This window comes from Anopheles maculipalpis, chromosome 2RL, assembly GCF_943734695.1.
Source record: "Anopheles maculipalpis chromosome 2RL, idAnoMacuDA_375_x, whole genome shotgun sequence".
NCBI lineage: Eukaryota > Metazoa > Arthropoda > Insecta > Diptera > Culicidae > Anopheles > Anopheles maculipalpis.
Window position 1 is genome coordinate 96,844,605 of NC_064871.1, and position 12,841 is coordinate 96,857,445.

The window sequence follows — 12,841 nt, forward strand, 5'->3', positions numbered from 1 at the left end:
CAAAAAGATGCTCTAGAACTGAATTTTCAGTTGCCACATAAACATGAAAAAACAGCATCTCACATCCCCAGCACTTGTGAGCAAGGATATTTTGCATGTGTTGTTGCATTTTATGCCCGTCTCTCGTGTCTCTTTACTTACACGCACACACACACATATGTTGCACTTTTTGCTGCATTCGATGGATGAAAAAAAAAAAACTCTCTTTTTGTCTTTTGTCGTCCGCTTTTCTACTTGCCACCCGTTTGTAACAGATGTCGCTCCACCGGAGGTCGATAACCGGTTCCTTGCACCAGACAGCAGTTGTGCATCCTCCCATCATCCCAACACCACCAGCAGTCGGGGTCTGTGCAGTCGGTGACCGAAATGCGTTGCTTCTGGTTTTGCCTTCATGATGCCCCCGTGCCTATGTGGTGATGATTTGCAATTTCTCTTTTATCTCATATCGTGTGCTTATGATACGCGATTACGATGTTTGCCGTTCGGTGCTGGACTTCTTCCCCCCCCCTCCCCCCCCCCCTCTCCTCTCTATTTTTACTGCCAACATAATTAGATGCAGTAATCGCTTATCAGGCTGATGATTTATTTTTGTCTAATTATCCTCTTTAGGTTTGGGCGTGTTGAAACAGCCGAGCATATCAGAGCGACACAAAAGTCGATGCTACTGTAATCTTGAATCACGTGCTCACTGATAAGGGGGGTGTTCGTACGTTCGAGGGTGTGTGTGTGTGTAGGTTGATTAGTCAACATCACGCAATAAATTACTGCAAATGCAACTGCGAGGCATAGGGACGCTCTAGCTAAGTTTATTATTTGCTTTTTTATGGAATTGATAAGACTGCCCGGACCTGGAATATTCGTAAGCCGCTGTACTCCAAAACCAAGTACACATTTGTATGGGTAGAACTAGTAACATATCATCCCCTTTCGTGATAAAGCACAATCACTTACAGCACTTTGAGTTCTTGTGATACATTGTGTCCCCCCATCGCCGCCGTATTCAAATATCGATCGGTATTCGGACCGGCGTATGGATTCATCCATTTTCCACCTTCAGAGAAGCAGCTAGAGCAGCCTCGTTGCATACTGAAATTGAATGTTTGTGGGAGGAATATCTTGATTTTCCGATGCCACTGAAGGAGCATCGTTTTGTCCACACACTAAAGCGCGAACCGATCATCCTTTTCTACTAAAACACGTCTTCTCACTACCCGTCGTCCATGTTTTTTGTCCCACCGTCAGGACCGGTCTGTTCTATTTTCAGTATATTTCACTTTCGCCCGCCCATAGTCTCACACATTTCCCGTGCCAACCTTTCGTCAGTTTTTCCCTAGGGCTCACAGTTTTCCTTCGCTCTCGGGATGGGGGACGACGTTTCGTTGTTCCAGTTCGAGGGGGAGGGGGGGTAAGGGTTTGTTTTTTGCTTCTTGGTGCTCCTTTACTCTCCTTTTTCCGCTGCGACCTTCCCAAGCTGGACAGTGTCTAGCTTTTCCTACGAAATGAAAATGCAGTGCAAAACATTTGAAGAAGAGTCTGAACTCTGAGCTACCGTTGTTTGTGAAACGTACTTGGCGAATAGTAGAGGGAACGCTAGGCTGGAGTTGTTGCTGGGATGCAGTTGGAGAAGCTGAGGGTGAATAGTTCGTGAAATCGAGACGTTTGTTTGTAGCTACTGTGTAACGACGCTTCCCTTTTCCCGCCCCAGTTGCCTCCCGATACCCGAGTAGGTCACCGGCACCAGTAGAAGAATTTTATGACTTTTCGGGGCCTGGTTTATGGTGTTTCGTTTTCGAAGAAGGTGGAAATGGTACCGAGGGTTTTCGGTGATTGTGCTGGAGTTATTGAATTTCGCCCAGCAAAAACTAAGCAAATAAAAGATTTAATGAGATCAAAGTTTGGAACGGGGTTGAGAAGGAAATGCGCAAAACAATGGGTAGGAAAGAATATAGTAAATGAGGAAATTAAAATAATAACAAAAGAAATGGAGTTATAAACAAAGTAGTAGTAGTAGTATTAGCAAAAACATGGTAATAGAAGTTAAGCGTTTATTTAAATTTTATACCAATTAATGGTGAGGTTTAGAAATTATTTTATTGTCTTGTGAATACTTTTGTTCAATGTTTTTTTTTTCCATTTTACTTTTTCACTGAGCATGTCCGCGCAATTATTATTTTTATTCTCTTTCTTTTACTTAATGTCCAACTCGCTTCTCCTTTTCTACATTTTATACAGTTTTATTGTACTTCTAAACAATTTTGTCAATATTGTTTGAGTTTTTTTTTTTCGTTTGTTTTAACTTTGTTTTGTTTTGCATCCCACTCGCGTTTTTCAAATCTGTTCTGCACAAGAAGATGATTGAAAGTTTTCCTCGCCCAAAATTGTTGTTAATATTGTGCAAATGCGCTCTTCGTTTTGCGTTCCTTCTTCACAGTTCTTTTTTTTTTGCATTACTACGTGTGGCCCAACCGCTGCCACCGTCGTCGCTGTCGCCTACACAGCGTTCTCAATTTTTATTATACATCTGAACCCCTTTTTCTCTGCACCCAAAACGCCTGAAACCTCCGGTATCGGTTGGTTGTTTAGTAGTTCGCTCTTTTCGAGTATATTTTGTATCTTTCTTTTTTTTGGGGGGAGAAAAAAGTGTGTCAAAATCAACTGTGTGGGGGTCGCGTCTCCTGTTCGATTGTTGTGTGTGTTTGCCTAACTTTTTAACACCCCACACACCACACAACCAGCGACACCGTCGACGACGCTACAGAGACATTGACAGTTTGAGGGAAAATATTGCGTGCGCACGTCGAACTTGCCCGACGCATCATACACAGGGTGCCCAGAAGGAGTCAGTGAACTCGGCACGAAGGGAGGAGGAAACTGTGCTCGAGTGTGTGCGTTCGTGTCTGTGTGTATGCTAATTGATGCGGATTTTCGCAGTTTGTGTCATCCCTGTTTTGTTTTGCTTTCGAGAGTGGAACACTTTTGAAGGGCACGGAACGATGATAATCAAATAGAAAATTAATTCAATTCATCAAAGTGTTATTTTTATCGGCAAATTGGATTGAGAGGTAGATAAAATGGATAAAGAACACAAACAGAGAAATAAGGGCAACAATGTATGCCTTGTGCTCGATAAAAAGTGATAAGGAATATAGTTGATATCTTACCAAGTCACTGCCAGTCATATGTGCGTGTACATTCTAACCTTTGCTGTATTTCTTTTTTGTTGCATTTTCACAGTCACGCCTTCCCCATGTGCGTGTTTACACAACAGAATTACAGCAATATGTTGGCCATCTTCTTGAAGTGATATTAGTGATTTGCATTGATTGCGTTCGCTGTTTGGATGGGGAAACAGGGCGTTAGTTAGTGTGCACTAATGTCTATAATTAGATGAATTTATTTTTATTTAACTCATCACGGTACGAAAGTGAGCGGAACGAGTGGCTCTGCGGTGTAAGGGTTGTTGTTAGTCCAAACTGTGAATCGGTGGAGATTGGGTGCACTTAGGATCGATTGATGCTTCGTACGTTCTTATACTTAAGTATCCCAGATTACTTTATTGTTAGTTAATGGCTTCAGTTTTGGAGCATCGTTTAACTTAATGTTGCACGCCTGTTTACTTTTCATGTCTTAAGAGCGCCGTAGCTTGGATTTTAAATGAGGAAATTGTTTCCTCAAAACCCTATCGCTTATATTATGCTTAATTTAACAAAAAATAGCTTATGGATCCCTAATTAGTCATAATTTGAAAAAACCATGAAAAACTATAGAAATAGAAGATTTTGCTTCGTGCTCATTGCGCTCATTTTGAGATTGGTGTCTAGGGAAGTGAGTGAAGTGCTTGCGCTATTCGCCGCTAGAGGGCGCGCACCACAATTGGTTGATTTTTGAAATACGAATAAAATGAGCTACATTTGTACGATAGATTTTTAAATTTTAGTCGCTATTTATTTTCAATAAAATATTTGTCACATACTGCCCAAAAAATTTTGAAAGCTCACGATCGTTAGAATTATAATGTTTTGTAGGGTTTATTTATTAGTTTTTGATTTTTTCATTAAAATCGTTAAAAGCAAGTGTAAGTCACGTGATATTAAATGCAAAATTGTGCCACTCCCCTTCCGTTATTATCTAATTGTTATCTAATCAAATTAAATCTTCTCTCTGCTTTCAGGACGAGGTGCTTGCGATCTCGGACAAGGTGATACTGCGGGCCGAAGATCTCCTGAACTGGATCGATACCGAGCAGGAATGGAGCTGGGGCCTGCTAACGCTGTACGACGAACACAGTGCCAAGGATTGCCTGGGGATGACGCGACATCTCAGCAAAAACTCATCGCTCGATTTTGGCGATGTTGATAAGGAGAAGCATTCAGGTTAGTTTGAAGCAAGCAGCAGGCAGTACCGCAGCACCTCCGGTGCGTTTAGATCTCATTATCGCTCAGGAAACCACCCTGATGTTCGATCGGTGCAGTATCGTTGGTCGATTCGTACGCATTCTCCAGCAGCTCGCAGCACACTTTTTCGCGGTGATGGCAATCGCGGCTACGCAAAGGCAGAGATAGAGAAAGAAAAAAAGGCAATGAGAATACGCATCAAAAGTGGAAGGGATGGGAGTAAATGTAGCGCAAATCAATTAAATGATTTCGTTTTGTGTCGGAAAAAGATAGGAGAACCGTAATGTATGTGTATCACATTCGGAATTTTTCTTCACAGTCGGAGAAACGTGCTCGGGGCTTTTAACTGCTGTTGTTTGTGTTGACGGAACCGGCAGCTATAAATACGGACCGGAGCGAGGTTCGGTCATGGATGATTTCATGTGTTAGGGTTTGCGAAGTAGTGTCGGAAATCTCAGCAATTCTACACTTACTTTGATAGGTAGAAAATGTTGCGCGGTACGCGACACCGGTATCGCTGCATGCATTCGCACTGTTTGCGGAGCAGGATGTCTTCCTGGATGATTGTGCTGACCTCGTACAGGTTTGGGCCGATCTTACGTTCGCCAACCGATTTGTAGAACATGCGATGTCGAGGAAATGGTAGCTTTATGCCGGTGTAGATCATACTAGCCTCAACTGCTCCACCATAGTCCTGTTGCTGCTCACTGAACAGGACGATCGAGAGCGTCACTAGTACGAGAAGTCCTCGTAAAGAAGACATGTTTGGAGGCTGGTGACAGCAGAACACACGGAACGGATGAGTCCTATTTGTTGGACGCGTACACTCTTACTGGCGATGATTTTGCGTATCCCAGAGTTGTGCTACGCTATGATCTTATATGCGACGTGCTATGGGATGTGTGTGCGTTTGCCGAAAACGCCAACGCCAACGTGCTCGAATTCCGTGGACACGCCGTGTGTAGCTGTAGTCGTTGTATTCTGCAAACGTTTGAGCAGCGCGTACGTAATGTTTTGCACCGTTTTTTGGATGTGTGTATCGCGCTCTGTGGAGGAGGTGGTTTGTATGTTGTATGCGGGTGGAAAGAAAGAAAACGAAACTCTGAGCGAAGATTTACACACTACACTCTATCACACATCGTTAGCTTTTGGCCACTCTACTGCTTCTTGGGTCTATCTATGTTTGGCGAAGAACACAACACCGTCTAATAAGCGATTCTAGCAATGAGGAATATATAGTGCCGATGGAATGTTTATACTGAAGTACTTCCTCATTTCACAAACAATCAAACATGATTTCATTACTCCGTCATCTTCGCGCTACTGGTGGATCGAAACATGACCGACCGTAAAAGAAGTCTTGCTATAACTGGCGTTGATACGACCCGTGGAATGCGCTCCGAACATGAGGTGCTGCTGATCGCACTTGAAGCCGCGAACGTGGTGTGCGTGTTACTGCGGTTGACCTAATGCTCGATCAGCGAAAAACATGCCGGCAAATGTTGGGCAGCAGAAATGGGGGAGAAAGCAACTGGGGGAGGAACAAGGGTTTAGACACGGGTGTTTATTTTACTTTACTGCTGGTGTGAAGTGCTGTGTTAATGATCGTGCGGTGATAGCGCTACTGTTGGCAAATGAAGGTAGCGACGGCTAGATAGCTGGGGACGTCTGGAAATAGGATCCAGATGCCGATGAGAGGAATTCTGACAAATTCTCCGACACACGGCACAAAATTTGGAGGGTGGCCAAGATCAACATTACCATTAGAATAACCTTGATATGTTTTTTCTCATTCAATAGGTGAAAACATTGTATCCAAAGTGGCAGTCTTGAGCTTTTCACGATACTGTCGCTATCGAGCGCTCCTAAAACGTCTCGAAGGTGTACAGGATGCGTGGCTACGAAATGCGCTGGTGGAAACGCTCGGAGGCTTTGTCGCACCCGTCCCCAACATGCGGATAATGTTCTGCAAAGAAACGTTCGACTATCCTGAGCTGGAAACACACGAGCTACTGTGCAATCATTTGGCGCCAAAGCTAAAAGGACGACCACGCGGAAAGCGGAAGAAAACTCTCTCCGACTCGTCGCAGTATACGAAGAAGGAGGGCTGTTCGGACGAGAGCGATTCAAACGAATCGGATGTTTCAGATTATTCCTACAGCAAGGTAAGTTAGCAGCATATGGAAAGATTAAAAGAGAGTTAATGAACGTTTCCTTCCCCGTTTAGGTATCTCCCGGCAAGAAAGTTATCGATCTCCATCCTACCCCACGCTACAATCCCCGACCGTCTCGAGGATCGTCCCAAACAAAGCAGGAACCGATCAGCGTGGTTATATCCGCCTCGGCCGGCACAGTCAAACCAAGCACGGGAAACAACAACAACCATCTGTCCCAGCGCAATCGGTCCAAATCCACGTCGAAAACGAAAACCTCCAAGAAGTCAAAATCGTCGGCCACGAAAGCGGCTCGCAAGGTGGGTCGCCCAGGAGGCGGTGGCAAAAAATCGTCTTCATCGTCCTCCAACTCATCCCTGGCAGCTGCTGGAGGTGGTGGAGAATCGGAGGACGATGAAGAAGAAGTGGATGAGGATGGTGAAGATGGTGGGTCTTCGTCGGCCCGCGGTGCTTCGAAGGATCGTGATCGGGAGGATGATGCTGATGAAGATGAGGAAGAGATGGACTATGAGGATGACGAGGAAGAGGAGGATGATAATCTGTTCCGGGTGAATGAGAGGATGAATTCTGCCGAGCGAGAGTTCTTGCAGCGATTGCAGGAATTCCTCGATCCACGAGCGCTTCAGTATGCGGATAGTCAGGCTTCTTCGCTGAAGAATGGTATGTATAGATGAAATAGCCTTAGGTAGCTCGTACTAAACACGGTTCTCTTTCTTCTCAACAGTGAGTTTATACGCGGTATACGCCAAGGTACAGAAGATCGGTGGCTACAGTGCGGTGACGGATAAGGAGGTGTGGAATCAGCTGCTTCAAGGAACGGGTGCCGAGAATGGTGTACTTAGTCGACGGAAGTACGAGAAGATTATACTTCCGTTTGAGAAACATTTACGCGAACTGGCTGCTGACCAGGATTCGGAGCTGAAGCGAGAATCGACCCTACTGTTGGTGGGAGACGATGAGCTGGAAGCTAAACTTCGGTTGCTGCGCGACGTGAAGTTGGAGAAGCGTGATCCTGATCCGGACAGCAAATCGCTTGCGCAGATGGAAAAGAATGGAAACACTGGATTGGATTATTCGGTTAAACGGGAACTGGTGGAAAAGGATGAACTTTACGGGAAAGGTGCACTTAAAGAGGACAGCAATGGTTCCGGTGGAGGCAGTCCTAACGGTGGCGTACATCTGGGAATGTCCCCTGTATCGGTCCCACTAACAGTTATCGTTCGTCCCAATTTGGACGAAAAGGATCAAAAGTCCTCTCAGATACAGATCAAGCAACCGCACACGACGATCACGGTACATCAAACAACGATCCATCCGCACAATGCCAATCATCATCACGCAAATCAGCCAAATAGCAATCACCATCAGCATGGACCGATGAGTGGACAGAGTCCGCAGCACATTACCAACCAGATACAGATCACGAATCAGATCCAAATCCAGCAGATCACAGTGCAATCGAATGATAAGAATGGTTCGGGTGGCATGGCAGGATCTGGGGCTGGAAGTCCGAATGAATCTGCGGGACAGTTCAAGTATAGTTTCAAACAGGACAAATCAGGCCAAGAACTCAACATCGAACCGGCTGCGACGACACCGAAATCCACTTCAACGACGATTGCCTCTGGGGCTGGATCACCGTCGAAGGGTGCTCCATCGCTAAGTCTATTCCCGCTCAACCGACAAGGAACGGATCCAGATCTAACCATAAAGGAAGTTTCAGTGTGCCCAACAAGTGGAACGTTATCGATTACGTCCAGTGCTTGTGTGCCGACAACACCCTCGAAGACGAGTTCGCTGAGGCATGTGCGAATGAAGAACGATAGAAAAGGAAGTGGCTCCGGTGGAGGAGTGCTGATGGACGCTGGTGGGTTTATGGGTGCTAGTCAGAAGGAGAACATCCCATTGCTTGGTGGTGGCGTCGGTTCGGCAAGTCTGTTCGGTGGTCAGAGTCTAACCACAATTACACCGATCCCTGCTAACATGATGATGGCAGGAGCGTTCCTTGGAGGAGGAGGTAGCCTAGCAGGAGGAGGAAGACCTTCAATGGACATGGATCACTCGTCCGGTAAGCAGCAATCAGCTACTCCAGCTGCAACGGAAGTGATCGATCTTGTTGATAGTGATAACGAAAGCGAAGCAGGATCATCCTCTGCGAATCGCAAACAAGCCGGTCAAGCCATGCGTCCGATTCCTTCGCTACTGCCACCGATGAAGAAGCGCAAGTTGGACATTCTTCGCGAGGGCGGCCTCGAAGTGACACCGATCTCAAACGGAGCAAGTATCTTCTCGAGTCTCGGAAAAAGCACGGGACCGCCCAATCCGATGCGTATTAATATAACGGCTGAACTGAACACGACTCCTCCACGGCCCGAAGCCGTATCGAAACGGAACGATCAGCAGCCACGCAAATGCATTCCGACTCCTCTCGAGTTCCAGACGCACTGTATGTACACACGCACCGGGAAGATATTCGGCGATCCGAAGGAGCTGGTTCCTTCAAGAGCTCCCGTGCCTGCACCGGATCTTCTCGATCTAACTGGCCGCATGGGTATGATGGTAGGCGTCGATAGTGTGGCGAATCTTTCCAACAAAAGTCAGCTCCCTGGGATGGATTTCTCTTCTTCCGGTGGGAATATGCGTCAGAATAATCGTACAGGACCAGCCTCCCGCACAGCACCGAGCTTGCAGATAACGCTAGTTCCCGGTCCGTCGAACAACCACAACACTGGTGGTGGACCTTCAAGTCTTCCACCAATGATGACACCACTGAACATTCCCGTTCCGGTGCCAAGTCAACAATCGGTGGCATCGTCGGCATCTTCCACCCCGTCCAATTCGATGATGGGACACAAGAAATCGAAAGCGTACGAAATTGTGCCATTAAGAGATGGTGTTACTGCACCAATGAAGGAACCAAGTCCCAAGGTTACTATCGGTCCTTCTTCTGCGTCCTCCTCCTCGTCCGGCTCCACCAACGGTACAATCATTCCACCACCTCCACCCCCCTCGGCCTCCGCCGCTCAGCTAGGATTGATGGGTGCGGGATCTTCTACCAACAACTTCCTCGAAACACTTGCCAACCTGCAGAAGGTGAACCCGGTCCTGATGGCCAGCATACTGTCCTCTTCCGGCATCTCAAAGTCATCCATTCCGGGGCTGACGCAGCTTCTCGGTACACTTGCCGATCAATCGCCACTCGCACCGCCAGCGACGAAGAAGACGCAACGAAGACGTTCCAACTCACAGGCAGCGGCGGCAGCAGCAGCAGCAGCGGCTGCAGTCAGTTCAGTCCCGAATGCGCCATCACCCAGCATCCCTGGCAGTTTACCACCAGCGGGTGCTCCTCCTGGTCAAGCGCCAAATGTTGTCCCCTCCATGCCACCGTTTCCGATGCCACCGGCCAGCTTAGGAATGGTGCCACCATCGGTGTTACAATCCAACTCACCCTCTCCGCAACATCATCCTCCGCAGGCTGATTCACCAACCTCCGCGAATCATCCACTCAGCCAACAGATCAAGCTACTCCAGCAAGTTCAGCTCCAACAGCAGCAAAAGTTCTTCCAACAGAAAGCCTCCGAAGAACATCAGAAGCTGCAAATGTACCAACAGTTCTCGCAGAAGCAACAGCAACAATCCTCCCCAAGTCAAGGCTCACCCGTGTCCCCTGTGTCTACCGTCGGAGCAGGCTCCCCATTGCCGGGCACACCTCCACTCGCAATGCCACCCTCTCCGGTCACGGTTCCCCGTATTCCGGTTGTACCACCTGCAGCAGCCGCAGTACTGTCTGGACTGCCGCCTGGAGCTGGTGCTACATTCCCTCCTCCGTTCGATCCGATCTACCTGCAGCTGTACGCAAACCCGGGACTATACCTGCAAAGCTTGCCGCCAGAACAGTTGCTGCAGCTGTACAAAAACCTTCCGCAGGGCATTCCAATCACTAAGAGCTAGTCGTCGTTCTCCTCTACGTAGTCGAGAAGTGGTGGTAGCGATCGGACTGCAAGTCCCACGATCCATACCGGTGAACTGTTGTAAGCACTGTTGTGTTGCCCGTTTTGTGTTCCTTAGACGATTGTGTGTATCTGTGCTTATTGTACCCGGAGCTGGTGTGTTGTGCCGTGTTCTTCCCTAATTTGCTATCCATCCCTTGTTGTGTAAAGGACTAGGATAAAGGGCTCACATTGATTGTATTATATTTTTCTTATGTTTTTTTTTTAAGTTTGAGGGTTCTTTTATTTGTTATTTAGATAAATTTTAGTAAGGAAATGGTTATATTTGTTTTTCGCTGGGAGATGAAGATGAACTGGGATGAATTGTACATTGCTTGATAGTGTTAGGAGGATTGGCAAGTGTTTTGTACACACAACTGTAACAAATCAAACTAGTAGCGGAGAATAATTGCATAAAAACAGGGGCGCGTGAAGTAGCGAAATATTACAGAATTAAGCGCCGAGAAGGAGGATGAAAAAAGCTTGCGAAACGAGACACAAGCTGGCAAAGTCCCTGGCGAGGGTTGCCAATTAGAAATAAAAGTAAAAGGAAATGTGTAACTACACTCATGTGGTAAGCTTAAGTAGCGGATGGACGTAAGAAAATATAAAACTCATGTGTGCTGTCACACTCACCAATAACATGATACCGAGCATTGAAAGTGACGAACCCTTCTTTTGCTTTGTAAAACTGTATAGAAAAAAAAAATCCCTGGTTAAAGGTAGCTGGAAAAGCGAGATTGAGAAATGAACGAGTACGAGTTCTTGGTAGTTGCTATAATCTGCCGTTTGTCATATTGTATGAGCGGATGATATTATACCGATGCAAAACAGCCATACTAAGCTATGCATACTATACACTATACGATACATAGGAGTGTCATAACTCTCTTTCTCTTCTCTTTGTACCCGTTTGTGCAACATTTCCATTTACCAACTGTACGTCACAAAAAAAAAAAACAGTGTAGGGACAGTGGCAAACAGTGAAGCTGGGAAACAAAAAGGGCGCAATGCGTAAGGTGTGGCGTACAATAAATGAAATATGCAACATTAGACATATTTGTTAACGGATACGGTAGAGAGCGGCAAACGTTTGATGGCTGGGAACACCGGAATCGAACGCGCGACGAACGAAAAGGGGCAACTAATAAAAAAAAAACAGTAATAAGCAAAAAAGGCAAAACAAAGTTCCGCTAAGAAGAGTTAATTAATATTGCTTGTGGGTTTGAAAATGCTGAGAAATTGTTAATTAGTATTTTTTTAATACAATATCTATCCATTTGTGATATAAAGCGACGCAACGATATGCGTTGTTTGGAACAAGCTGGACGTCAGTATGCTGTTGGCTATAATCGCGTTAGCTTTAGTGAGTGATCTCACGCCGGTCGAGTGCATATGTAGATAACTTTCAATCAACCATCACCGAATAGTTGAAGACGTCTGATTAATATACTTTTTTTTCCATTTGCTTGCAGTCCTACAATCAGACCTTGCCACCGGTGGAGATGTGTCGATACAGCAGTACACCTACATGGTGCAATTGCAAAATTTTATGGTTGTTAGCTACGTCCACCATTGTGGTGGTTCCCTCCTTACAGCGAGTTACATCCTGACCGCTGCCCACTGTGCCCAAGGGTCCTTAAAGCTGCGAGCTCAAGCAGGTACGGTATGGCGTAATTCAAAGACCGAGGGCCAACTGCGCAACATCGTCCGTATGTTAGCACACGAACAGTACGTTCAGAACGGAACTAGCGGACCATACGATATCGCTCTCGCACTGGCAGAAGAACCATTTCTGGTGGATGGTGTTAATCTGACCGTCATTCCACTATTACCACCGTATTACGAACATCCACCTACAACCGACGTACTGGGCTTTGGAAAGATCGATGACGATGACACGTTGCCCGATCGGTTGCGAGTGGTCGAGTGTGCCTGGCACTTTCAAAATGATTGCGAAAATCAAGACGCTTTCGGAACGTTCTGTGTTGGTACTCCGGGCGCAACAGCTTGTGAGGGTGACTCGGGCGGGCCCGTTATCGGCACGATCGATGGCGTTGATTGGTTGGTTGGGTTGGTATCGCACGGCAAGAAGGTTTGTGGAACGGGACCAATCATTTGTACCGATGTGGAACGTTACAGAGACTGGATAGAAGAAGCTGCAGCCAATTTAACACTCGATAGTGGCTCATTAATAGAAAATCAAAGCGTTGAACTATTTGTTTAAAAAAAAAGGCTATAAATATATTTATTGTAGCATCCTCTATGGAACCGGTAATTAATA

At 46.3% G+C, this 12,841-nt stretch overlaps 3 protein-coding genes across 3 annotated transcripts in view; 2 read left to right on the top strand and 1 right to left on the bottom strand.

The window, feature by feature from the left end:
• LOC126567690 (uncharacterized) overlaps nt 1-10,519 on the top strand; it is a 55,733-nt gene extending 45,214 nt beyond the window's left edge. The window contains exons 4-7 of the mRNA XM_050223906.1: nt 4,172-4,373; nt 6,195-6,559; nt 6,622-7,228; nt 7,293-10,519. Coding sequence (XP_050079863.1) covers nt 4,172-4,373; nt 6,195-6,559; nt 6,622-7,228; nt 7,293-10,519 — 4,401 coding nt within the window. The remainder of the gene's footprint in view (nt 1-4,171; nt 4,374-6,194; nt 6,560-6,621; nt 7,229-7,292) is intronic.
• On the bottom strand, nt 4,415-5,157 carry LOC126568580 (uncharacterized). The gene is made up of 2 exons (XM_050225077.1): nt 4,868-5,157; nt 4,415-4,542 (listed from the first exon to the last, which is right to left on the bottom strand). Exons 1-2 carry the CDS (start codon nt 5,155-5,157, stop codon nt 4,422-4,424), a joined length of 411 nt encoding a protein of 136 aa, XP_050081034.1. The 3' UTR covers nt 4,415-4,421.
• Nucleotides 10,520-11,893: 1,374 nt separating the features above from the next.
• Nucleotides 11,894-12,784, top strand: LOC126568429 (chymotrypsin-like elastase family member 2A). The gene is made up of 2 exons (XM_050224900.1): nt 11,894-11,954; nt 12,033-12,784. Exons 1-2 carry the CDS (start codon nt 11,894-11,896, stop codon nt 12,782-12,784), a joined length of 813 nt encoding a protein of 270 aa, XP_050080857.1.
• The last annotated feature ends 57 nt before the right edge of the window (nt 12,785-12,841 follow it).